The 24,840-nt window shown below is 44.5% G+C and overlaps 1 protein-coding gene across 1 annotated transcript in view; it reads left to right on the top strand.

The window, feature by feature from the left end:
- Positions 1-24,840, top strand: part of B3GLCT (beta 3-glucosyltransferase) — a 519,846-nt gene that overhangs the window by 447,803 nt on the left and 47,203 nt on the right. The window contains exon 10 of the mRNA XM_044284963.1: positions 21,936-22,005. Within this exon, the coding sequence (XP_044140898.1) occupies positions 21,936-22,005 (70 nt within the window). The remainder of the gene's footprint in view (positions 1-21,935; positions 22,006-24,840) is intronic.

Genomic DNA, 24,840 nt, shown 5'->3' with positions numbered 1-24,840 from the left:
CCCCAAAACACATTCCCCAACTTCTCCTGAGTACGGCGATACCACATGTGTGACACTTTTTTGCAGCCTAGATGCGCAAAGGGGCCCAAATTCCTTTTAGGAGGGCATTTTTAGACATTTGGATCCCAGACTTCTTCTCACACTTTCGGGCCCCTAAAAAGCCAGGGCAGTATAAATACCCCACATGTGACCCCACTTTGGAAAGAAGACACCCCAAGGTATTCAATGAGGGGCATGGCGAGTTCCTAGAATATTTTTTTTTTTTGCATAAGTTAGCGGATATTGATTTTTTTTTTTGTTTTTTTCTCACAAAGTCTCACTTTCCGCTAACTTAGGACAAAAATTTCAATCTTTCATGGACTCAATATGCCCCTCACGGAATACCTTGGGGTGTCTTCTTTCCGAAATGGGGTCACATGTGGGGTATTTATACTGCCCTGGCTTTTTAGGGGCCCTAAAGCATGAGAAGAAGTCTGGAATATAAATGTCTAAAAATGTTTACGCATTTGGATTCCGTGAGGGGTATGGCGAGTTCATGTGAGATTTTATTTTTTGACACAAGTTAGTAGAATATGAGACTTAGTAAGAAAAAACAAAAACAAAAACAAACAAAAAATTTCCGCTAACTTGTGCCAAAAAAAATGTCTGAATGGAGCCTTACCAGGGGGGGGGTGATCAATGACAGGGGGGTGATAAATGACAGGGGGGTGATCACCCATATAGACTCCCTGATCACCCCCCTGTCATTGATCACCCCCCCTGTAAGGCTCCATTCAGACATCCGCATGATTTTTTACGGATCCATGGATACATGGATCGGATCCACAGAACGCATGCGGACGTCTGAATGGAGCCTTACAGGGGGGTTATCAATGACAGGGGGTGATCAGGGTAATCAGGGTGATCACCCCCCTGTCACTGATCACCCCCCCTGTAAGGCTCCATTCAGACATCCGCATGATTTTTTACGGATCCATGGATACATGGATCGGATCCACAGAACGCATGCGGACGTCTGAATGGAGCCTTACAGGGGGGTTATCAATGACAGGGGGTGATCAGGGTAATCAGGGTGATCACCCCCCTGTCACTGATCACCCCCCCTGTAATGCTCCATTCAGACATCCGCATGATTTTTTACGGATCCATGGATACATGGATCGGATCCACAAAACGCATGCGGACGTCTGAATGGAGCCTTACAGGGGGGTTATCAATGACAGGGGGTGATCAGGGTAATCAGGGTGATCACCCCCCTGTCACTGATCACCCCCCCTGTAAGGCTCCATTCAGACATCCGCATGATTTTTTACGGATCCATGGATACATGGATCGGATCCACAGAACGCATGCGGACGTCTGAATGGAGCCTTACAGGGGGGTTATCAATGACAGGGGGTGATCAGGTTGATCACCCCCCTGTCACTGATCACCCCCCCTGTAAGGCTCCATTCAGACATCCGCATGATTTTTTACGGATCCATGGATACATGGATCGGATCCACAAAACGCATGCGGACGTCTGAATGGAGCCTTACAGGGGGGTTATCAATGACAGGGGATGATCAGGGTGATCACCCCCCTGTCACTGATCACCCCCCCCCCTGTAAGGCTCCATTCAGACATCCGCATGATTTTTTACGGATCCATGGATACATGGATCGGATCCACAAAACGCATGCGGACGTCTGAATGGAGCCTTACAGGGGGGTTATCAATGACAGGGGGTGATCAGGGTGATCACCCCCCTGTCACTGATCACCCCCCCTGTAAGGCTCCATTCAGACGTCCGCATGATTTTTACGGATCCATGGATACATGGATCGGATCCGTAAAAATCATGCGGACGTCTGAATGGAGCCTTACAGGGGGGTGATCAATGACAGGGGGGTGATCAATGACAGGGGGTGATCAGGGAGTGTATATGGGTGATCACCCGCCTGTCATTGATCACCCCCCTGTAAGGCTCCATTCAGACGTCCGCATGATTTTTACGGATCCATGGATACATGGATCGGATCCGTAAAAATCATGCGGACGTCTGAACGGAGCCTGACAGGGGGGTGATCAATGACAGGGCGGTGATCAATGACAGGGGGGTGATCAGGGAGTTTATATGGGGTGATCATGGGTGATCAGGGGTTTATAAGGGGTTAATAAGTGACGGGGAAGGGGGGGTGTAGTGTAGTGTAGTGTGGTGTTTGGTGGGACTGTACTGACCTACCTGAGTCCTCTGGTGGTCGATCCTAACAAAAGGGACCACCAGAGGACCAGGTAGGAGGTATATTAGACGCTGTTATGAAAACAGCGTCTAATATACCTGTTAGGGGTTAAAAAATTCGGATCTCCAGCCTGCCAGCGAGCGATCGCCGCTGGCAGGCTGGAGATCCACTCGCTTACCTTCCGTTCCTGTGAGCGCGCGCGCCTGTGCGCGCGCGTTCACAGGAAATCTCGCGTCTCGCGAGAAGACGCGTATATGCGTCCAGGAGGAATAAAGCAACCACCTCCCGGACGCATATACGCGTACAGCGGTCGGGAGGTGGTTAAGGACGACGCTTTGCATGTGGAAGAGGTGGAAATGGGGGAAGAAGACATTACACAGGGTGATAGCCAGACCACCATCTGTCCGTCCGTCTTCTCAACGCAAATTGGACGATGAAGAGGAGGAGAAGCAGGAGACAGTTGCCTCCATCTCTTCAGCATGGGTGGGCAGAAGAGGATGAGGAGATTGAGAATGATCCTCCTGATGACGACAGCAAAGTCTTGCCTGTTGGTACTCTGGCACACATGGCTGACTTCATGTTAGGCTGCCTTTCCCGCGACCCACGCGTTATACGCATTTTAGACAACACGGATTACTGGGTGTTCATCCTTCTCGACCCCCGCTACAAAGAGAACTTCTCATTTACGTAGCAGACTGTTTAAGCATCCTCAGTGATCCTTCAGTGCCCTATAACTACTGGGTGTCCAAGCTGGACACGTGGCACGAACTTGCGCTCTACGCCTTGGAGGTGCTGGCCTGCCCTGCCGCCAGCGTTTTGTCTGAGCGGTTATTTAGTGCTGCTGGTGGCATTATAACAGATAAGCGTATCCGCCTGTCAACTGAAAATGCTGACAGGTTGACTCTTATAAAAATGAACAAGGATTGCCCCAGACTTCTCGACTCCACCAGAAGAAAGCGGATGAACAAAGGCACTCTAAATGTGTTGTTTAATGTACTCAATACACTGTATTCCCATACACCCCTTCCACCAAAAAAGGGTATATGGTTAAATCTTCCTTTTCTCATCCTCCTCCACCTCTTCCATCATATCAACATGCTTATTCGTTGCATATAATACCCTCGCATACATGCCCTCACATATAAGTTTTTTACAGGGTCAGCTGAACTGCAGGCCCTCACATATAATGTTTTACAAGGTCAGCTCAACTGCAGGCCCTCGCATATAATGTTTTACAGGGTCCGCTCACTTGCAGGCCCTCGCATATAATGTTTTACAGGGTCAGCTCACCTGCAGGCCCTCGCATATAATGTTTTACAGGGTCAGCTCACCTGCAGGCCCTCGCAGGGCTCCAGATGGCGACCAAAATGGTCGCCAATGCGACTTAGAACTGCTAAATGGCCTAGACCCTCCGCTTGCTGCTCTGCCTCTAAGAAAAAAAAGGCTTTCATCCAGCAGACAGACACACTCTGCAGATGTCTGCTGGGTGAAGATCCGTCCCTCACCCTACCCGTGGCTACTGCTCCCGCTTCCAGCAGTCTAGCAAGTTTTGGAGTGGAATCTGCTGTGGAGCTGAGCTGCTTGAGACACTTCAACTAGGGCAGCACAGAGCTCCCGCGTGGGCCTCTGCTAATAACACTAGGCATGCAGATTTATTAGTGTTATAGGACTGGGTCCCTATGAGGTCACAAGGAGAAGGCAGAGATCCGTAAGAACAAGTATAAGCACCAGCTGTGCTGCTTTAACACCACAGTATGTCGGGGGGGGATCTGCTGTCCTGGTCTGCATAGCACTGCCGGGGTTGCACAGCATTATATTGTTTTATGATGCTAAGTAACCCTTAGAGGTCTGGAATGTACTGCATAACACTGACCTAATGCTGCCAGTGTTATCCAATACATTCCAGAACTGTAAGGGTTACATAGCATCATAAATCAATATAATGCTATGCGACCCCAGCAGTACAGAACTCCTGCAGACACACTGGTGTAAAACCAGTGCAATCCTATCAATGCACAGACTAGTAACCATTTCTGATCATAAATCATATAATCTATTCCCCTTATTTCACAAGACCAGTATTCACTTCCACATAGGGAATAGCAATCGGATGTCAACCTTCCCGTCAGTCCGTGTTACTGCTGGCAGAATGATGAAACAATGGGACTCCCCCAGCCTAGGGGATCGCTTAGCAGTCCCAAGGCACGCAGATTGACAAGGAGAGATTGCCGCCTATACTGCGCACGTTCTAGAAAAGGAGGGCGATGTCCGTGCACGGCTCCTTGCTGACACGTGGGTGATGGGCAGAGAGCCCTTAACTGCTCCTTTCTGTGCCAAAGACGTGGTAGAGTTAAAAAGAGGGGAAATGGCACTGAAGCAGCCTATAAGGGGTTAAGCACAGGCTAGTTTAGCTGCCAGAGGAGGTCCCCTAGCTTTCCTACATCTCTGCTTGCTGGCAGTGAATAGAAACCTTTAAGGTTGACATTCACAGACTGAATGTCCATGTCCAGCCACAGTTACACAGTGAGCAGCACTAGAATATGGGCAATCTTTCCTCAAGAAACAACAGCAACAAGAGGTTTTCATTCACTGACCGGCAAGCAGAGAGGTTGAGAATAAAGAGTAAATCTTGTGAAGTATTATATTTTTATCTGTCAGTATTATAAATATCTGCCCTTCCCCACCCCCACTGTCATGCTGGTCCCGTCAACACGTGATGCCCGCTGATGTGGTCACTGGTTGCAGTGGCGACTCTCAAGTTTGGCCTTTTAAGGAGTGCAGTGGGGATAGTTTATTTGAACCGATTCTGTGTCACATATAGAATAATACTGGTTTAAAACCCCTTAAAGAAAAATATAAAAATTACTCCTTAACGGGTTTGGATACACTAATTTCTGGACCTCTGAGACTGGCAGGAGCTTTGTTGGTGATCATGCTTGCCTGATGCCCAGTGCGGGGTCCCGGCTCGTTTGCTCCCCAGCCTTTGTTGCTTGTCTTGAGTCCCTTCATGAAAACCTCCTATTTGACGGCGTTACAGCCAATGACTGACTACTGCTTCCCGTGCATTATGTTAAATGGTCATGTGATGCAAGGGGAGCAGATCTCCACCGTGGCCAGAGATTGTCTTGATGCCACTGCAGCCAAACGTTTTCATGGAGAAACCCAAGACAAGCAGCGGAGGCCAGGAAGCGAATGAGCCGGGACCCAGCACCTAGGGATTACCAACGCGAATCTGGCTAGTCTGACAGGTCATCGAAATGAGTGTACAACTCCTTAAATTGCGTGTGCTGTAGCTTAGAAAACCCCATGCTCCTAAGCATCCCAGCTATATTATGTGTATTTTAAATTTGGCAACTAAAAATTTCATTTGGCCCCTACATTTTTCAGGTTAGGAGCCAATGGCTCCTTGATATTTTTTTTAGTCTGGAGCACTGCCTCGCATATAATGTTTTACAGAGTCAGCTCACCTGCAGGCCCTTGCATATAATGTTTACAGGGTCAGCTCACATGCAGGCCCTCGCATATAATGTTTTACAGGGTCAGCTCACCTTCTGATGACGACAGCAAAGTCTTTCCTGTTGGTACTCTGGCACACATGGCTGACTTCATGTTAGGCTGCCTTTACCACGACCCGCGCGTTATGCGCATTTTAGACAACACGGATTACTTGTTGTTCACCCTTCTCCACCCCCGCTACAAAGAGAACTCCTCATCTCTCATTCCTCTGGTGGAGAGGACAAGCAAAATGGTGCTATACCAGAAGGTCCTTGTTGAAAAATTGCTCCAAAGTTGATAGGGCAGACATCCAAATGGATAGTCGCCATCATGGGGACATGTGATCGCCTAGAATTTAACAAAGCGGCATCAGGCCCTCACCTACAAGTCCCGCCTCCGTAGCCAAGAGTCTGGTCAGCACAATCCTCATCATGATGGCACACTGGGTTAACGTTGTGGTGGCCGGAGCAAGTTGGCTGCTGGCACCAGACTTGCCCTCCAATAGATCCTCGTTAATGGAAAGTGTACTCATTCCAATAACAGGGCCGCTTAGGAGTGCTGTATTGTTATTTATTGTCAATACCTCCCTGAGTCGGGAGAAGGTAATTGCCGCGTGCCTGCTGCCTTCCTTGCATGCTTGTGCTTTAATAACTTGACCCACCCTCTCTGGGTGGTTCACAATTAGGAAAAAAAAGGGGCAAGGAAACAACAGCCAACCAAATTTCAGCCATTGACCTCCCTTGGATGTGGTAGCCCTTTCTCAGGCTCCCTCTCCGGCATCGAACCCTGATTGCCCGTTACCTGTGATCACCATGGTAGGCGCAGAAAAGAACATGGAAGGTTGATAGGGCAGACATCCGACTGGATCGTTGCCGTCACGGGGACGTGCAATTAGCCAGAGGTTATCTAGAGTCACCAATGCGACAGCAGGCCCGCGTCCTTAAGGTTTTAGATGGTCAGATCAGCAGGCCCTTGCTCCAAATGTTTCTGAGGGTCACAAGCAGGCCATCAATCATAATTTTTCAAGGGTGTGTATGATGCCCTCCTTTATGTGTAACAAACGGTGTATTCGAGCGCCGGTTCCTTGTAATTTTTGGCAGCCCTTTCCCTTAGTGCATAGGATTTATGAGTGTAGGAGTCCCACTACCTGAACTATTGTACCACAATGTGAATAAGGGCCCTCCATTATGTGATATACAGGTTGTATCGTTATACCTCTTCCTTGTAATTTTTGACAGCATTTGCACTTTATATACAAGTAAATATACAGGAAAGAATGTTTCTTAACAATTTTTCCTCTAAAATTTTTTTTTTTTTTTTTGTTTTTTTTTTGCATATTATTGTCAGTCTGTAAAAGTGGCATACTACTCGGACAACATGGTTCCCAGCAGCGACCTGTGAGTCCAAGATGCATCGAGACATCCTCCCCGTGCTGTTCCCGAACCATTTTAGTGATGTTTCCATCAATATCTGACCTTTTTCTATGAACCAGGCACCCTCCCTTCTTCAGAGCAGGGGGTGCCTGGTTTAATGCTCAGGTTCTCCCATTGACTTCCATTATACTCGGTTGCTTGGTAGAGCACCCGAGCATCCCGATGTTGTCGGCCAAAACACCCGAGCACTTTGGTGCTCGATCATCACTAGTGATCAGCCATAAGGCTGATCGCATATATTTCCACTTTTAAATGCCGTGGTCAAATGTGACCACGGCATCTGCGCAGTCCGGAAGCGGAATCGCACACTTCCGCTCCGGTAACAGCGTTCCCCAGCTAAGATCGGGGAACCTGTTGCATCAATCTAATAGGCTGAAGCCTCAAGCAGGCTTCGGTGCCTATTAGATGACTATACCAATACAGGCCACTAGGTGGCAGCATTGTATTGGTATAGTGCATATGAAGTGTTCAGTGGTGTATATATAGACATCAATGAACGCAATGATTGCCAGTTATTGTCACCCAATATAAAAAATATATATATTTGCAAATATAAAAAAAAGTTCAAATTGCCTCCGTTTCCTTAAAATAAAAAAACTTAAACAATAAAGAAAATAAACATCATGGGCATCACCACTTGCACAAATGCCCATACTATTAAAATATAACAATATTAATGGCATACAGCAAATGGCGTAACGGGGAACAACATAAAAACAGCCAATTTGCCATTTTTTTGTCACTTCAACTACCCATTAATTTTTTCATAAAAAAAATATTTAAAAAACCCGCGCACGCTTCAAATTGGTATCACTGAAAAGAACAGATTGTACCACAAAAAATGCGCTTTCACACAGCCCTGTTCACATAACTACAAAAAAGTTATAGGGGTCAGAATATGGTTATAAATAAAAATGTTGTTTTAGGCCTCATGCACATGACAGAGTTTTTTCACTGACAGTGATTTGGCTTCAGTGGTCCGTGTCCGATTTTGCTTCAGTTGTGTTTTCTTGTGTCTTCCTTTGTTTTTGGCTGACAGGGGAAAAAAAGGAAGGTTAATGAAAAGTGGAAAAGTGTAAGGTCTTGTATAAAAAAGCGGACACGTTTTTTTTGACGGACCCATTGACTTGAATGGGTCCGTCCTCTGTTTTTCCACTGACAAGAATAGGACAGGTTATATTTTTTTGACAGACTGGAATCACGGATCACGGACGCAGAGAAAAAACTGAGGACTATCAGTTTTTTTCACAGCTCCATAGAAATAAATGGGACCTCAGCTAAACTGTGAAAAATGCTGTAACGGACGCGGATGCATACAACGGTCGTGTGCATAAGGCCTTTCTCAAAGGTTTAAAAAATTCTGTAATGAAACGCAAGAAAAATGATTCAAGTGTGGTATCGTTGTAACTGTACTGACCTGCAGAATGAAGATAACAGGTCAATTTTACTGCATAGTGTACAGTGTAAAAAATAATAAATAAAAACCTTTATCAGAATTGCAATTTTTCCTAATTCTACCCCATTTGGAATTATTTTTTTCCTGCTTCCTACTACATGGTATGCATAACACAAAAATGGAAAATCACAGGGTCCTTAAGGGGTTAAAATCTAGACGTGTCAGGCAAATTCCAAGTTCATATTTGGAATCCGCATGCTCATTTATAGTATAAATCACATGTTTTTCTCAGTAGCAAAATAATTGTTGCGCTATGTTATGAGCCAGATTAAATTCCCTCACAAACAGTTTTCTTGTAACAAAACTACTTTTTTTATTTTAATTTTATTTTACATATTTTAGAAGAATTGTAAAGACATAATTTTATTATCTAACATAAAATTTTCCTTTTACAGAAAATAACTTTTTAGTATGTACTGTAGACTAGTGAGAAGGAAACATATACTAGGTTGATACATATGAACAAATTGCTCCTATTCATAGTTCCTTCATGTGATTGCCAGAAGCTCAGTAGGTTCTTATTACTAAAGCATAAACTATCAAAAATAGACCTAATATTCAGGGCACACCACAATATACATACAAAACCTACAAACAACTGCAGTGCTAAAGCCCAGAAATAAAGGCAAGAAGGGGGGGGGGGGGCGGAGCCTGCGCCGTTCTGTGATGGCCGCTTGTTTCTGAGCTCCGTGCCACACTCCGTTCTTTGCACTAGCTAACAGTAGCAATCTGCCAGAAGATGGTCAAAATCGGGAACCCCAGAGCAGGGGACAGCTCCGGTACCGGCAAAAGTCAAGTGGCGGGAGGCGACATGGATAAATTCCTGAAGAAAGCGGCCGCTTCATACGTTGCCCGCGAATCTAAAATGGCGCCCGCTCAGCCACAGAAGGCCAGGTCGGAAGACGAAAGCGATAATGAAGAACCGCAAGGTAGGGGGCCCTCCCGATCACTAGAAACTACCTGAAGAACACCCTGAGCAAAGCCCTTGAACCCCTTTTGAGTGAATTCGCTGCTATGCGACAAGACATGCGTCACATAGGGGACAGGGTGGAAACGCTGGAGAATCAGCAGGTCCAGATGCTGGACCACCAGAGGGCCACGTCCATCTCCCTCCAGAAATGCGGTACTTACCTGAACCAACTCCAGAACGCCCTGGAGGACCAGGAAAACAGGGGACGCAGGAACAACTTGCGCATAAGGGGGATCCCTGAGTCTGTGCTCCCCGGCGATATTCCAGCTGCGATCGTCTCCCTCTGCTCCTCACTCCTGGGCCCCGAATTTGCGTTGGAGATCGTTCTGGAGAGGGCTCACAGAGCGCTGAGACCCAAACTAAACCGGAAGAACCCCCGAGAGACATAGTGTGCAGATTTCTCAATTTCCAGGTCAAGAATGCTGTCCAGGAAGCTGCAAGAAATAGACAAGACATCTTATTTGAAGGGGCTCAAGTTTCAATTTACCAAGATCTAGCCCCCTCAACTTTAAGGAAGCGCAAATTTCTTAAACCCTTGACAGAATGGCTCCGGGCGAATAGAATCCTTTACAAATGGAACTTTCCCTTTGGCATCTCTTTTTCCCATGGAGGCCGCCGCATAAGCATTACCACCTACGCCGACCTGGAGGCTGTTTATGATCACCTGCAAATCCCTCCTATGCCAATTGAGAACTGGGACTTATTCCTGGATATAGGAGCCTTACCAGATATTCCATCGGTTGAAGCCTTCACTGTGCAGCACACCCCTAAGGCCCACAAAGTGGGGAAGAGGAGTCGGCAGTTGACACCCAAGAGACTGTCTCAAGATTAATCTCTCTGGACTGTGTCCGGTTTAATCCTCACATGCAGAGATGGTACTCTCCTTTCTCCTGGACTTCCCTGGATCTATCCAGATAATCTGCTTCGTCCTTATAAAGAGACCTTGGCTACCATATGCCTTATTAGCTGAACATACTGCTAGTAGACCCAGGCTTAAGTCCGGCTTAGTATGATATTACCTCTGTACTATGATGCTCATGCTTTTCTCATCTGCTTCTCCTCTCCCTCCTCTAACCTTCAACGCCCTGCTCCAATTTTCTTTTCTCTTGGTTCCTCTTTTTTATCCTGTTTAAGTTTTTCCCTCCTGTAATACCTTGCTGATTCTTTACTCTCCTTGCTAGGAATACCCGAGGAAGACCTGACCATTTCCTCCTTCATATAAAAAGCTGAAGATTGCTTGAACTAAAGTTAGTTTAGTTCCTGATTGCAATCCTATGTGCAGAACGGACTGTTCACAGGTCTCTGACCAATTTTCCCCCATGCTTTACACCAGTGGGCCAACCCACTTTCTAAGTTACTTTTTTGTTTTCTTTTTCTATGTTCTCATTGTTTCCCCTCTCCCTTTGTTTAGTTCAAGGTACCTGCCACACATCTTCCTTATCCTCTCAAAGGACGCACAGAATCTGTGAGGCCGGGTTTCTCTCCTGGACGAGGTGGATATTCCTAAAACCGTAAGTGCCCTCTTCTGGGGGACCAGCACACCATTCACTCTTCCTTACACAATGACCCTTGATCATGGCTGATATTCTCATAGCCTCGTATAACGTAAAGGGCTTCAACTCGCCCTCCAAAAGAAGCCAAATTTTCTCCATTTTACGTAAGGAGGGATCGGATGTGCTGCTCCTCCAGGAGACACACTTTAGGTTTAATCATTACCCCAACATGGAATTCTCTCATTACCCTCTCTGGTTTCACTGTGGGGGAGGCTCCGCCTCGTCCGGAGGAGTGAGTATCGGTTTCAAGAGGAAGGTTCCCTTTAAATATATTGATCATAAGCAAGATCCAGAGGGCAGATTCATTATGGTCAAGGGGAGCATAGGTGTTCAGGTATATACATTTGTAAACCTTTATGCCCCTAACTCTAAACAGGCTAGTTGGCTCTCCTCCTTGGCTCCCTTGATTACCTCCTTTAAGGAGGGCATAGTAGTGCTAGGGGGTGATCTCAATGTGGCCGTCAATCCCCAAATGGATTCATCAGCTCACACAACTTCCCACTCAAAACATTCCTTAAAGCTCATCAAAAATATCCTTTGGGATCTCCATCTAGTAGACGTCTGTCGTTCACATTACCCTGATGCCCTTGACTATACATTTTATTCCCACGTACACAATAATTACCACCGTATAGATTATCTCTTTATCGCAAAAGAGCACCTCCAATTATGCCAAATGGCCAAGATTGGGTCTATACATATTTCTGATCACGCCCCTATATTCCTTAAGGTATCCTCCCCTACACAGAAAACTGAAAGCTTTAACTGGAGACTAAATGAATCTATCCTTGGCAATCCAGATTCTATAAAGAAAATTACGTCTAAGCTGGAAGAATACTTCACCATAAACTCTTTACCTGAGCTATCACCACAGACCATTTGGGATGCGCACAAACCCTATATTAGGGGTGAGTTCATTAGTATTGGATCGCATTTAAAGAAGGCTAGAGAAATCAACATCAACACCCTCCTCTCTAAAATAAACAAATTGAAGTCTGCCCATAAATTAACCTCATCCGACATCCAACTCCAAGAATTGTCTAAAGCAAGAGCAGAGTTAAAAACATTATTACATAATAACTCGGCCAAGTATTATCTTAATTCTCAATATAAGTTCTTTGCACACGGGGACAAATCCAGAAGAGCTGATAACTACATTCACCAGTTGTCTACCCCTAGCGGTGAAACAATCTTTGCTTCCTCTAAGATCGCAAAACAATTTAGAGATTTTTACGAAGCACTATATAATCTTCCTTCCCCCGCGACTCCATCTGCCCACTCCTCCCTAGTGGACGCTTTTCTAAAAACTACCTCCTGCCCAACTTTATCAGTGGATCAACAAGATGCCCTCGAAATTCTATTTACTATGGAGGAGATTTCTATAGCCCTAGACCAAATGCCCCAGGGGAAAAGCCCCGGTCCAGACGGACTACCTGCATTTTACTACAAGACCTTCAAAAAGCTACTGTTGCCACATCTATTGGCAGTGTGCAATCAATCTCTGCAAGGCATCCCTTTGTACAGGGACATGACATTGGCTCATATAGCCTTGATCCCTAAAGAGGGGAAGGACTCTAAGCTGTGTGCAAATTACAGGCCCATTTCTCTTTTGAATATCGACCTAAAATTATTTGCGAAGCTTTTGGCCAATTGCCTGGCAGTCCTTCTCCCTCTTCTGGTGCATATGGATCAGGTAGGCTTCGTACGTAATAGGGAGGGTAGGGATAACACCTCTAGAGTTGTTAATGCTCTCTCTTATGCTAGACATACCTCTACTCCCCTTGTTCTCCTCAGCACTGACGCTGAAAAAGCGTTCGACCGCATAAATTGGAACTACCTGAGCTATGTTCTTAAGTTCTTTGGCCTGCCTGGTCCATATATCAAGGCTGTATTTGCTATGTACGACCAGGCCACAGCTCGAGTTATGGTCAATGGTGACTTATCCACTCCTTTTCGTATTCAAAACGGAACTCGTCAAGGCTGTCCTTTATCCCCCCTGCTCTTCATATTGGCTATGGAACCCCTACTTTCCAAACTTAGAGCAGATACCAAGATTGAGGGACCAACCCTTCGGGGTAGGAGTCATAAAATTGCGGCATTCGCTGATGATGTCATGATAATGACATCCAATCCTAAAATTTCCCTCCCCTTAATCCAGGAACACTTAAAGATTTATAGCGGTCTCCAACTTCAAGATTAATGAGAACAAATCTACCATCATTAGCACAGGACTATCATTATCAGTCAAACACTCTTTAATGATAGATTCCCCTTTTAACTGGTTTTCTCCAACTATTACCTACTTAGGAGTGAAACTTAGCCCTTCCATACCAGACCTGTTCAAACTCAACTATGTCCCTTTAAAAACTGCCCTATTTTCAGCTCTTGACAAACTCACTAAATCAGCCCCCACCTTATCATGGTTTGGTAGAAAAAATATCCTCTCGGCTCTAATCATCCCACGTCTTACATACCTCCAGCAAGTCCTCCCAATTCCCGTGCCTAAATCCTACTATACCTCCCTAAAACAGAGATTCAGAACATTCATTTGGAACGGCAGGAAGGCGAGACTTTCCTACTCATTCCTGTCTCGCTCTCGCATGACAGGTGGGATTGGGCTGCCAGATCCTGAACTATATGGGAAGGCTATACTTATGTCAAGAGTAATAGACTGGTTGAGGAACACAGAGAGCAAATCCTGGGTAGCCATGGAACAAGACATTATTGGAATGCCGACTCGAGCCTTCTGCCTGGGATATCATACTCCCCCCCCCCCCCCCAAACCAATATACAATCCTTCCCACTCATCAAAGCAACAGTTTAAGCCTGGAAATGGTGGAATCTTTCCCACTGCTCTACCCCATTTCCCTCTCCCCTTATCACAACCATCGATATCCTCGGCTCACCTACCAGCGGGCCCTGGGACACCTCTTCCAAAATAATTAGATCCTCAGCCCTGCCACTCTCCCTTCTCCTTGACCCCCAGGGTTTGGCACCTTCGAATGAAACTATCAAAACCCTTCTGAATCCACAACCACGTGATTTTACTATCATCCCTCTTATCAAATCCTTTATTCACAAAAATAACATGAATGGCAAACTCCTCCGACCCCTCACATGGTTCGAAGCATTAATAATCAACCCCAACTCCCCTAAAAGACCTATTTCCCTGGTCTACAACAAGTTAAGATCTCCGCCTTTAGTTGTTAAACCAGCTTTCATACGCTCATGGGAATTGGAAACTGGTGTGGATCTCCCTATCCACTCTTTACCTACGCTCTTTGACACCCCTCACAAATCATCTAGATGTGTTAGGGCCCAAGAGAATGGCTACAAAATTCTCTCGCAATAGTACATTACCCCAATTAAGACCTCTCGCTTTGGTTCCCAAATACTGGTTGCAAACCAGTCTACCCTCGGTGGAGCAATGGAGATTGAAGGTAGACCAAATCCACCGCTTCGAAGAAATGGCTTCCTGGGAATCTCGGACCCACCTAACATTTTTGAGAAAGTGGGCCCCCTGGACTAAATATAGATTCACCCAGCACTGACAGCTTTACATCATTCTCTCCATCCAAAATATGTCTAGTTAAGCCCACTGGCTGGATTCCAACAGGAATGAATCTCCCCTCTTCCTCGGCCCCTATGAGCACCCTACTTGAATGGATGCTAGGGTTTTGGTTATAAGTGCCCGATGAGTCTTACCCAACATACTCCTCTGATAACGACAGTATTATTTCTGACTAGTGTAATCTGGTTCTATTTCCATATGGCTGATGTATGATCCTAATGTGCGATATCTCTCGTTATTATTGGATTGTAACTCCTGTCACTCCTAACCCTTCCTGTGCTATAAGATGTTTACATGCTTATGTGGATGGTACCGATTTACACCACTGTTGGTGTTATGTTACACTGTATGCTTACTTAAGAGTATAATAAAAATACTTTTAAACACAAAAAAAAGAAATAAAGGCAAGAAGATGACTAAAAATATATATCCTTTATTAATTATGAATTAAAATGTCTAAATTAAAATTGGAAAAATCCACACAGGATAGATGAACAAGATTCACTTGAGGGACGTACCCAAGGCAGACATTGCAATAGTGTAGAGCCAGGTAATATGATCAGACAGGAGAGGGCACAAAAAATAGCATACTGGTAACAATAAACCCAGTTGGCAGAGATTGAAAAAGTCACGTATAAGAAAGTGCAAAGTGCTTAAAACGAACAGAAACACTATTGCACACAAGTACCTATACCAAATAAAGGTATATAAAGTGCCCAGATGAAAAAAGCAAACGTCTAAGAAAGTCGAACTGTCTGCATAAGGAGCCCTCACTCCTCCAACGCGTTTCACAAACGTGCTTAGTCGTGATCATTACCTTATTACTAAAGGCAACACTATCCCAAATTGCTGTGAAAAATGGTCTTCTAGAGCCTAGGCTCTCAACCTGTGGTATCTGTAGCACAGGGGGTACAGTGCATGCTTAGCCTTAAAGGGTGTACTCTCATTGTACTCAGATAAAAGTGCTTGTTTTGTACAATTTTAGGGTCCATTCACACGTCCGCAAAATGAGTCTGCATCCGTTCCGCAATTTTGCAGAACTGGTGCGGACCCATTAATTTTTATTGGGGCCGGAATGTGCTGCCCGCATCCACATTTGCACTTCCGTTCCGCCCAAAAATAGAACATCTCCTATGCTTGTCCGCAATTGCTATGAGAGTGCCGGCGATGTGTGGTCCGCAAAATGCGGAACGCACATTGCCAGTGTCCGTGTTTTTCGGATCCGCAAAACACATACGGACGTGTGAATAAACCCTTAACAACATACGGGAGTAGGTATAAAGCTGCGTGAGCAAGTCATATATGTAGTGCTTCTGAGTGCATTGGGTGTGCCATTTGCGGATCCGCGAAACACATGGGGTGTGCCATTTGCGGATCTGAAAAACACATACGGACATACAGACGTTCATAGTGCTTCTGAGTGCACGGGGTGTGCCATTTGCGGATCCGCAAAACTCATGGGGTGTGCCATTTGCGGATTGGCAAAACGCATACGGACGTGTGAATGGACCCTTAACATACGGGAGTAGGTATAAAGCCGCATGAGCAAGTCATATATGTAGTGCTTCTGAGTGCATGGGGTGTGGTGGATACAGTTGGATGGTGGATCAGGCTCTGAAGGATGGGGTTGGGAGCAGAAATGGTGAAGACTTAGATTAGGACATGTGTTAGGCCACCCTAAAAAGATATGTTTTTAGGGAGCGCCTAAATATGTGAACGTTGAGAATTAACTTAATTTCTTGGGGTAGGTCATTCCAGAGAACAGGTGAAGGTCTACTGAAATCTTGGAGAACAGAAATGAGAGATTCAGATTATGGTGGATGTTAGTGGTAAATCATTTGCAGACGGTAGAGCACAGGTAGGGTGGTAGACAGAGATGAGTGCAGAGATATAGGGGGTGCAGTGCTGTGGAGAGAGTCAGAAGGCATGGGTGTAGCGGTTAAACAGATGGATGAGCCTGGCTGCTGCATTCTGAGTGTATTGGGGAGAGTTAAGTGAATATACAGTAATAGGCGATGTCTAAAATGTAACTTTTAATTGAATTGCTGTAAAATGAAAAAAAAAAGGCTGCTACTAGTTACTTCTTGGCGCCTGATATACAGTGTGTGCTGGAACACAAAAAGTCTTTTACCGAGAGGCATTGCCTTGTCAGTAGAGGATACCTGGTGGTTCTGCCATCAGTGTAGTTTTTCGGATGCTGTATTCTTTGGCTGTATCCTGGATTTTGTGTTGCTAAAGATTAAGTTCCAGTGATAATATAACAGAATATCCAGTAAGTCAGAGCAGTCAAGGTAATTTCTTCCCCAGTTATTTAGGCTGGATCCTCTGTGGACGGTGGCCTATCAGTTCCTGGCATAGCCCTTGCAAAAGAGCAAAGGAGACTATCAAAACTAAGAGACCTATCCACAGAGCATCCCCGTCTGAAACCTTGCCCTTTATATTGGACCTATTCCTCCTAGGCAGCCCTATTTCTGCCCAACTTGCCATGTTTGTCTCAATACTGATTAACTCCTCAGTGGACTAAGGATAGGGGGTAGGAAACCAAAAGTGTGTATAGTAAGCGAGAGGCTAGGGATAAAGAGATCCAGGATCCACTTCAATCAAATCAACAAGAGCCGCAGTCAGTGGACTGTCGACTCTGGAAGCCACCCTCTGGATAGATCATCAGCATCTGATCGGCAGGGGCCCGGGACCCCTGCCGATCAGCTGTTTGAGGAGGCAGCGGCACTGGCAGTAGCGCTGTGGCCTTCTAGCTGTTTACCGCAGGCCCAGTGACGTCACGACTAGTATCAATGGCCTTGGCGTGGCTAGGCTCTGTTCACTTGAATGGAGCTTAGCCCCGCCCAGGCCAGTGATGCTAGTTGTGACATCACTGGGCCTGCGGTAAACAGCGAGAAGGCCGCGGCACTACTGCCAGTGTCGCTGCCTTCTCAAACAGCTGATCGGCAGGGGTCCCGGGTGTCGGACCCCCGCTGAACAGATGCTGATGATCTATCCAGAGGATAGATCATCAGTTTAAAAAAAACTGGAGAACCCCTTTAAGTATAAAGGGATAGTGCAGGCAGCACACTGTTTAAGTATGAACGCACTCCCCTGTTCAAACGTTGCCCGGTCCCACCCCAATGTGCATATGGACGTTGTCACGTGATGCGGAGCACTTTGTCACATGATAGCACATTCTATACCACGCATCACGACAGCGTCATGACAATGCTATTGCCCGCTCACAATCAAGATGCCTGCTGCTAGAGGACATTTGACATCCCCTGGGTCAAGTGAGTGCAGACTGATAACACTGCACAATGTATCGATGCTGGTGCTGACACACATGAGGGTTGTCTTTCATTTGATACATTTAGGCTTTCTGATCAGCCGATCCCAACACATCCATAATAAGCAATTAGGCAAATTAGGTTATTGTGGAATGATGAAGGGATGATTAATTATGACCCATACATGTAAATAGGACAAAACCCCTGTATCCATTTAACCATATGAAGGGATACCTTCTGAAGTAATATTCCTTTTTTGGGGATAAGGTGACACTAATCATTATTCAGAATTAATTCTTAGCCTATTATCAGAAGGCAAGACAAATCAAAGAGCATCAGGGAGTTAAGAGGAGGCAAGGCCCATATATACTAAAGTATAGGTCCCTAAATCCAGATGTCTGAGACTTTCAGAATAAAGTTTATGACTTACAGTCACTGTTCAATGATAAGGGTTATCTTGATGCCATCTTTAGATCAACAGGCAGGCCCAGGACACCAGCAGGGACAAGCTTTAGACACCTTGGACTAGGGACTCTGATAGAACTGCTACCTGCCTTATCATCACCTATGACAGAGTAGTAGACGAGGTGTAAAAATTGGGATCTATTAACATTAGATCATGATCTAAAGGATTTCAACAATGACCACCCCTTATTACATATAGGAAGGGTCGCAGCCTCCATGATAGGCTGGTACACAGCCCTACAAATCACCACCGAGGGGCACCGCTTGGTTAGAAAGTCCAAGGATGCTACAGTTGTGGTGGCTGTAGGTTCATGATGACAGGAAAAAAAATGAACTAGCCAGATGACAGGGAGAGAATATAAAATCCTTGATTTTATCAACTGCAAATCAAAAGGAGTGCAAAATGACATGTAGTTACACTAAAGAATATGTAGGAAAAACCCTGCGAGAGCTACTGCGGACAGTGGATGAACATCTGGGGGACATTAGAAACTAGAGCGAGATCCCAATCGCTAAACATGTTCTCCTTGAACATAATGGAAATCCAGACTGTTTGAGGTTCAATGGAATAGAACTGATTCGATCATCCCCGCGTTGTGGCAATTTTGATGGGGTCTTGCTGCAACATGAGACCACGCTGATTACATTTTAGACATCCCCTATTACTACAAGTAGTTCTGTTTTTGAAAGATTCGGTTTCAGATGGAGAGAGGACAGTAGGCAGACAATTACTATTGTTCTGTAGTACAGAAAGATTGATGTCATGGGATGAAGTGTAATGGATTGTTGACACATGGCTTCTTCTTTACATGAAACAGCTTCAACTTGCATTTGTTGATTGCACAGCAAACTGTGTTTATAGGGAATGATTTCTGGAAGTGTTTCTGAGCCTGTGCAGTGATTTCCAGTACAGAATAATGCCTGTTTTTAATGTAATGCCGTCTGAAGACCCATACATCACAAGCATCCAGTATTGACCCCTTGTCTCTTGAGCCCATAGATTTCTCTAGATTCTCTTAATCTTTTGATGATAATATGTATTATAGATGATGGGATTTTCAATGTCTATGCAATTTTATGTTGAGGAATATTCAACTGAAATTTTTTCCAACATTTTTAGATGTAGTTTTTCGTCGATTGGTGAATCTCTGTCCATCTTTGCTTCTGATAGACTCTGCCTGTCTAACATGCTCTTTTTATTCCCAGTCTTGTGATTTACGGTACGGCTAGTGTCACACATCAAAAGAGTCCAGCGACATTTGATCTAATGATTGTCTATGATGTCGCAATGCAACTTTTACTCCATTAACTTTAATGGAAGTCATGCGCAACATGTAACTTGCCTACTTTTTTGAGATGCGTTGCTGCCATCATGTTCTAAATTATAAAAAAAAAAATATTTTATGAAATGATGTAATATCTCTAGGGATAAGCGAACCCGTGGAAGTGGTGGGTTCGGCCAAACTTCAGGTCAAAGTTCAGGTTCGGGACCCGAACTTCACCCTGAACAAGGACCCAATTTAAGTAAATAGGGACCCGAACTTCACTTTATTTTCCGTTATAACATGGTTATAGCGGAAAATAATAGCATTCTTAAAACAGAATGCTAAATAAAATGTCTATTGAGGGGTTAAAAATAAAACTCACCTCATCCACTTGATCGCGCAGCCGGTATCTTCTTTTCTTCAGGACCTGCAAAAGGACTTGCGGTGATGTCACCGCAGGTCCTGCTGAATGAAGATAAAAGGTCCACGTGGTGAGCGCAGTGAATACTTGGTCGGGAATCCTTTTGCAGAAATGACTGCTTCAATGCGGCGTGGAATGGAGGCAATCAGCCTGTGGCACTGCTGAGGTGTTATGGAGACCCAGGATGCTTCAATAGCGACCTTAAGCTCATCCAGAGTGTTGGGTCTTGCGTCTCTCAACTTTCTCTTCCCAATATCCCACAGATTCTCTATGGGGTTCAGGTCAGGAGAGTTGGCAGGCCAATTGAGCACAGTAATACCATGGTCAGTAAACCATTTACCAGTGGTTTTGGCACTGTGAGCAGGTGCCAGGTCGTGCTGAAAAATGAAATCTTCATCTCCATAAAGCTTTTCAGCAGATGGAAGCATGAAGTGCTCCAAAATCTCCTGATAGCTAGCTGCATTGACCCTGCCCTTGATAAAACACAGTGGACCAACACCAGCAGCTGACATGGCACCCCAGACCATCACTGACTGTGGGTACTTGACACTGGACTTCAGGCATTTTGGCATTTCCCTCTCCCCAGTCTTCCTCCAGACTCTGGCACCTTGATTTCCGAATGACATGCAAAATTTGCTTTCATCCGAAAAAAGTACTTTGGACCACTGAGCAACAGTCCAGTGCTGCTTCTCTGTAGCCCAGGTCAGGCGCTTCTGCCGCTGTTTCTGGTTCAAAAGTGGCTTGACCTGGGGAATGCGGCACCTGTAGCCCATTTCCTGCACACACCTGTACACGGTGGCTCTGGATGTTTCTACTTCCGCAGGTCCCCTAAGGTCTGGAATCGGTCCTTCTCCACAATCTTCCTCAGGGTCCGGTCACCTCTTCTCGTTGTGCAGCGTTTTCTGCCACACTTTTTCCTTCCCACAGACTTCCCACTGAGGTGCCTTGATACAGCACTCTGGGAACAGCCTATTCGTTCAGAAATTTCTTTTTGTGTCTTACCCTCTTGCTTGAGGGTGTCAATGATGGCCTTCTGGACAGCAGTCAGGTCGGCAGTCTTACCCATGATTGCGGTTTTGAGTAATGAACCAGGCTGGGAGTTTTTAAAAGCCTCAGGAATCTTTTGCAGGTGTTTAGAGTTAATTAGTTGATTCAGATTATTAGGTTAATAGCTCGTTTAGAGAACCTTTTCATGATATGCTAATTTTTTTAGATAGGAATTTGGGGTTTTCATGAGCTGTATGCCAAAATCATCAATATTAAAACAATAAAAGGCTTGAACTACTTCAGTTGTGTGTAATGAATCTAAAATATATGAAAGTCTAATGTTTATCAGTACATTACAGAAAATAATGAACTTTATCACAGTATGCTAATTTTTTTAGTAGGACATGCCATCAAAGTGTCTTAACCTATGGCAACCCTTGGAGCTGTCATTCATTTATACTGCAGCCCCACCCATATTGGGTTGCACAACTTTGTAAACTATACCAGCAGTGACTAGAGCAGGATAAGGGCTCATTCACACTTGGGTTGACATCTCAGGAGCCTCTGTTGCAGATTCTGTCAGAAATGTTTGGCTAAATGATGGGTTTTAACATTTTTATTTTACTTCAGATGCAAAATTGACCACCTTTTGTAATAGAATCTGATAATACAACTTTTTACCAGATGTTACACTCCTGGAGACCCCTTTAATATTTTTTTAATTTATTTTTATGATTAGCATTCTGAAACATAATTCACTTAAGATTCCTTTTAACTTTGTTAAATTATTATATTATTATAATTTTTATTTTATTTATTTTTTAGGGCAAACCAGCGAAGAGCGAGGAGATATTTGTGGCTGTGAAAACATGCAAAAAGTTTCACAAAGACAGAAGTATGTTTTCTCATCTGATATAGTACATTACTGGGTAAATCGAGAGGATACATGTTATGATTGCTGAAGAAACAGAGTGGTTTGTTCATGGCCTATGTTTTGCCTTGAGGAGAAATAACAGATTGTAAAAATAAAAGTAGAAATAACAGTACAACAACAGTAACAATAATTCTGTGCAGTCATGTCTGTATATATATATATATATATAATCGAAGAAATAGGACTGCACTCCGGATATTGATGAAAAAATCAAGTGGTTTTATTCACCCATATAATGGCAAATCTTGCAACGTTTCAGCTCTTGCGAGCCTTTCTCAAGCATAGAGTAAGTGAAAGTGAGCACATATAAAGCGTTTACAAAAAAGTGTTACACCCATCGGGGTGTGGTTACAATCAACTTAATTACAGACATGTGTTACAATTATAAAGTGCATGTTTAGCATAGTAATCAGTGGAATACATTTTATCATATCAGGATATAGTTCCTTTACATACAGAATAAAAATATATCCAAGACTAGTGTTCCAATTAGAATCATAAAGTGTTATAAACATACTGAATAGGGATCCCAGGAAGAGACTCAGCAAGCAATGGAGCCCACATATACCATCACGTATCCTTCGCGTCTCGGTCTCTTCAATGCGCATGCCCAGAGTGACGACATCATGTGAGTCGCCATGTAAAATTGGTGCGCATGCGTTCTATCCAGTGACATCTCACCGCACCATCTTGGTTAATGGAAAGTAGCCCCAAGTGACAGCTCTACGCCCATCATATACATGGTAGCTAAACGGAGTAAATATCCTCCCAGTATATTTTAAGAACCATAACTATAAATAAAAATTCATAGAGAGTATTACAGACCGCAGCAGGGATCTCCTGCAAAAACCAGCATCAGGACCGGGGTCCCCACCTCTCGGGAGGGACACCGGACCCTGGGGTCGTCCACGTCAGGGGGGAACATCTCCATGAACCCCACCGACGTGTCTGGCCCTCTTGCTGGAAATAAAGCAGTCTGGGAGGGGTAATCCCTCACCTTTACAAAGAGCAAAAACATACTGGAGCTTAGTGATATATCTGGAATAGCGCATACACCATAGGACGCTGTAGTTGGTACTGGGCTGCACCGCTTCCATTGAGTCAAAGTCCAGGGGTCCGTATCCAGCACTGTGAGGATTAAAAATTCTAAAAGGCAAGAAAAAAATATATATTAGTTTCCAAATCTGTCAGTTGTGCAATTGCATATATTACTTTCACAATTCTGATGCACCTATTCTGTACATGGAGAAGGCGCAATGCATACATGCGTGGAAAGGACGGGCAGGCGACAGATCAACAGACACCTATCTAAACTCCACATTTAATCCTCTAGGGTGCAGAGTATCTAAGTCATAAATCCACCTCAGTTCTCTTTTCTTGAGAATTGCCAAACGGTCACCACCTCTCCTTGGGAGCTCAACATGGTCCAGTATCCAGCATCTCAAGTCCCGCTCGGAATGCCCAAGGGACGTAAAATGCCTGGAGACTGGTAAATCGGCACGTTTTTTTCTTATTGAATTCCTATGGTTATTCAATCTTAGTTTTAGTTCTGTAGACGTTTCACCGATATATATTAAATTACATGGACATGCTAGCACGTAAATCACATACGAAGATGAACAATTTAAATGAAACCTAATGGGATATTCTTTATGTGTAGTAGGATGTATAAAGGATCTGGATTTGCATATACAGCGACAGTTAACACAATTGAGACATGGATAACAACCATGTCCCGATTTAGACAATGTTCGTTGTACGCTGATTTTTTTAGGGCCTACATCCGCTCTAACCAAATGGTCCTTAATATTTTTACTTTTTCGATATGATAGGAGAGGAGGGGAATTCAATTCAGGTATGTCTTTTATGGACCTACTGAGGATATTCCAATTATCCTTTAGAATACGTCCCATCTCCACACTGCACTCAGAATATGTGGACATGAAAGGTATTCTGCGGGTCCTCTGTAGGTTAGTGGTAATTTTCTCAGGGCTATTCTGCAGAACATCATTTTTTTGGGCAGATAACAATCGGTGGGGGTAACCCCGTCTCTTAAATTTATCCACCATCATATCCAAAGTGGATATTAGCTCAGTCTGATCGGATACTATGCGTTTAGCACGTAGAAATTGTGAATGTGGAAGATGTTTAATTAAACTACGAGGATGACTACTTTCGTATCTTAAAGTGGTATTCCTGTCAGTTGGCTTGACATAAAGACCTGTATTGATCGAACCATCAACCAATCTGACACTGGTATCAAGGAAGGATAGTTCAATCTTGGAGTAAGACACCGTATACTGGAGGTCAGAATCAATGCTATTTAAATATGTATGAAACTCAGTCAGCTGGACTTCTGAGCCTGACCACAGGAGGAAGACGTCATCTATGTACCGCCACCACCCAATAACATACTGAAAGTGGTGGGATACATAGATGAAGTCCTCCTCCATGTGCCGCATGTAAATATTTGCGTACGTGGGGGCCACATTGGACCCCATCGCAACGCCACGTTTTTGACTAAAAAAGGTGTCCTGGAAAAGAAAATAATTATTTTCCAGAATAAGTCTCAGCAGGATATTAATAAAACATTTGGAATGTTGTGTGATAGACGATCCATCCAGATATTTATTCACAGCAGAAATGCCCTTCTCGTGTCCTATTGACGTGTATAAAGATACAACGTCAAAGGACACGAGAGTAGCAGTCTGCAACTCAGCTGTATCAACTGTTCTCAGCTGCTGTAAAAAATGCCCAGTGTCCTGAATATATGATTTACCGGCCGTCGAGAATTCT

The sequence above is a fragment of the Bufo gargarizans genome, chromosome 3, assembly GCF_014858855.1.
Source record: "Bufo gargarizans isolate SCDJY-AF-19 chromosome 3, ASM1485885v1, whole genome shotgun sequence".
NCBI classification, from domain to species: domain Eukaryota; kingdom Metazoa; phylum Chordata; class Amphibia; order Anura; family Bufonidae; genus Bufo; species Bufo gargarizans.
Note: the sequence above shows the minus strand (reverse complement) of the source record. Positions and strands in the feature narration are given on the sequence as shown.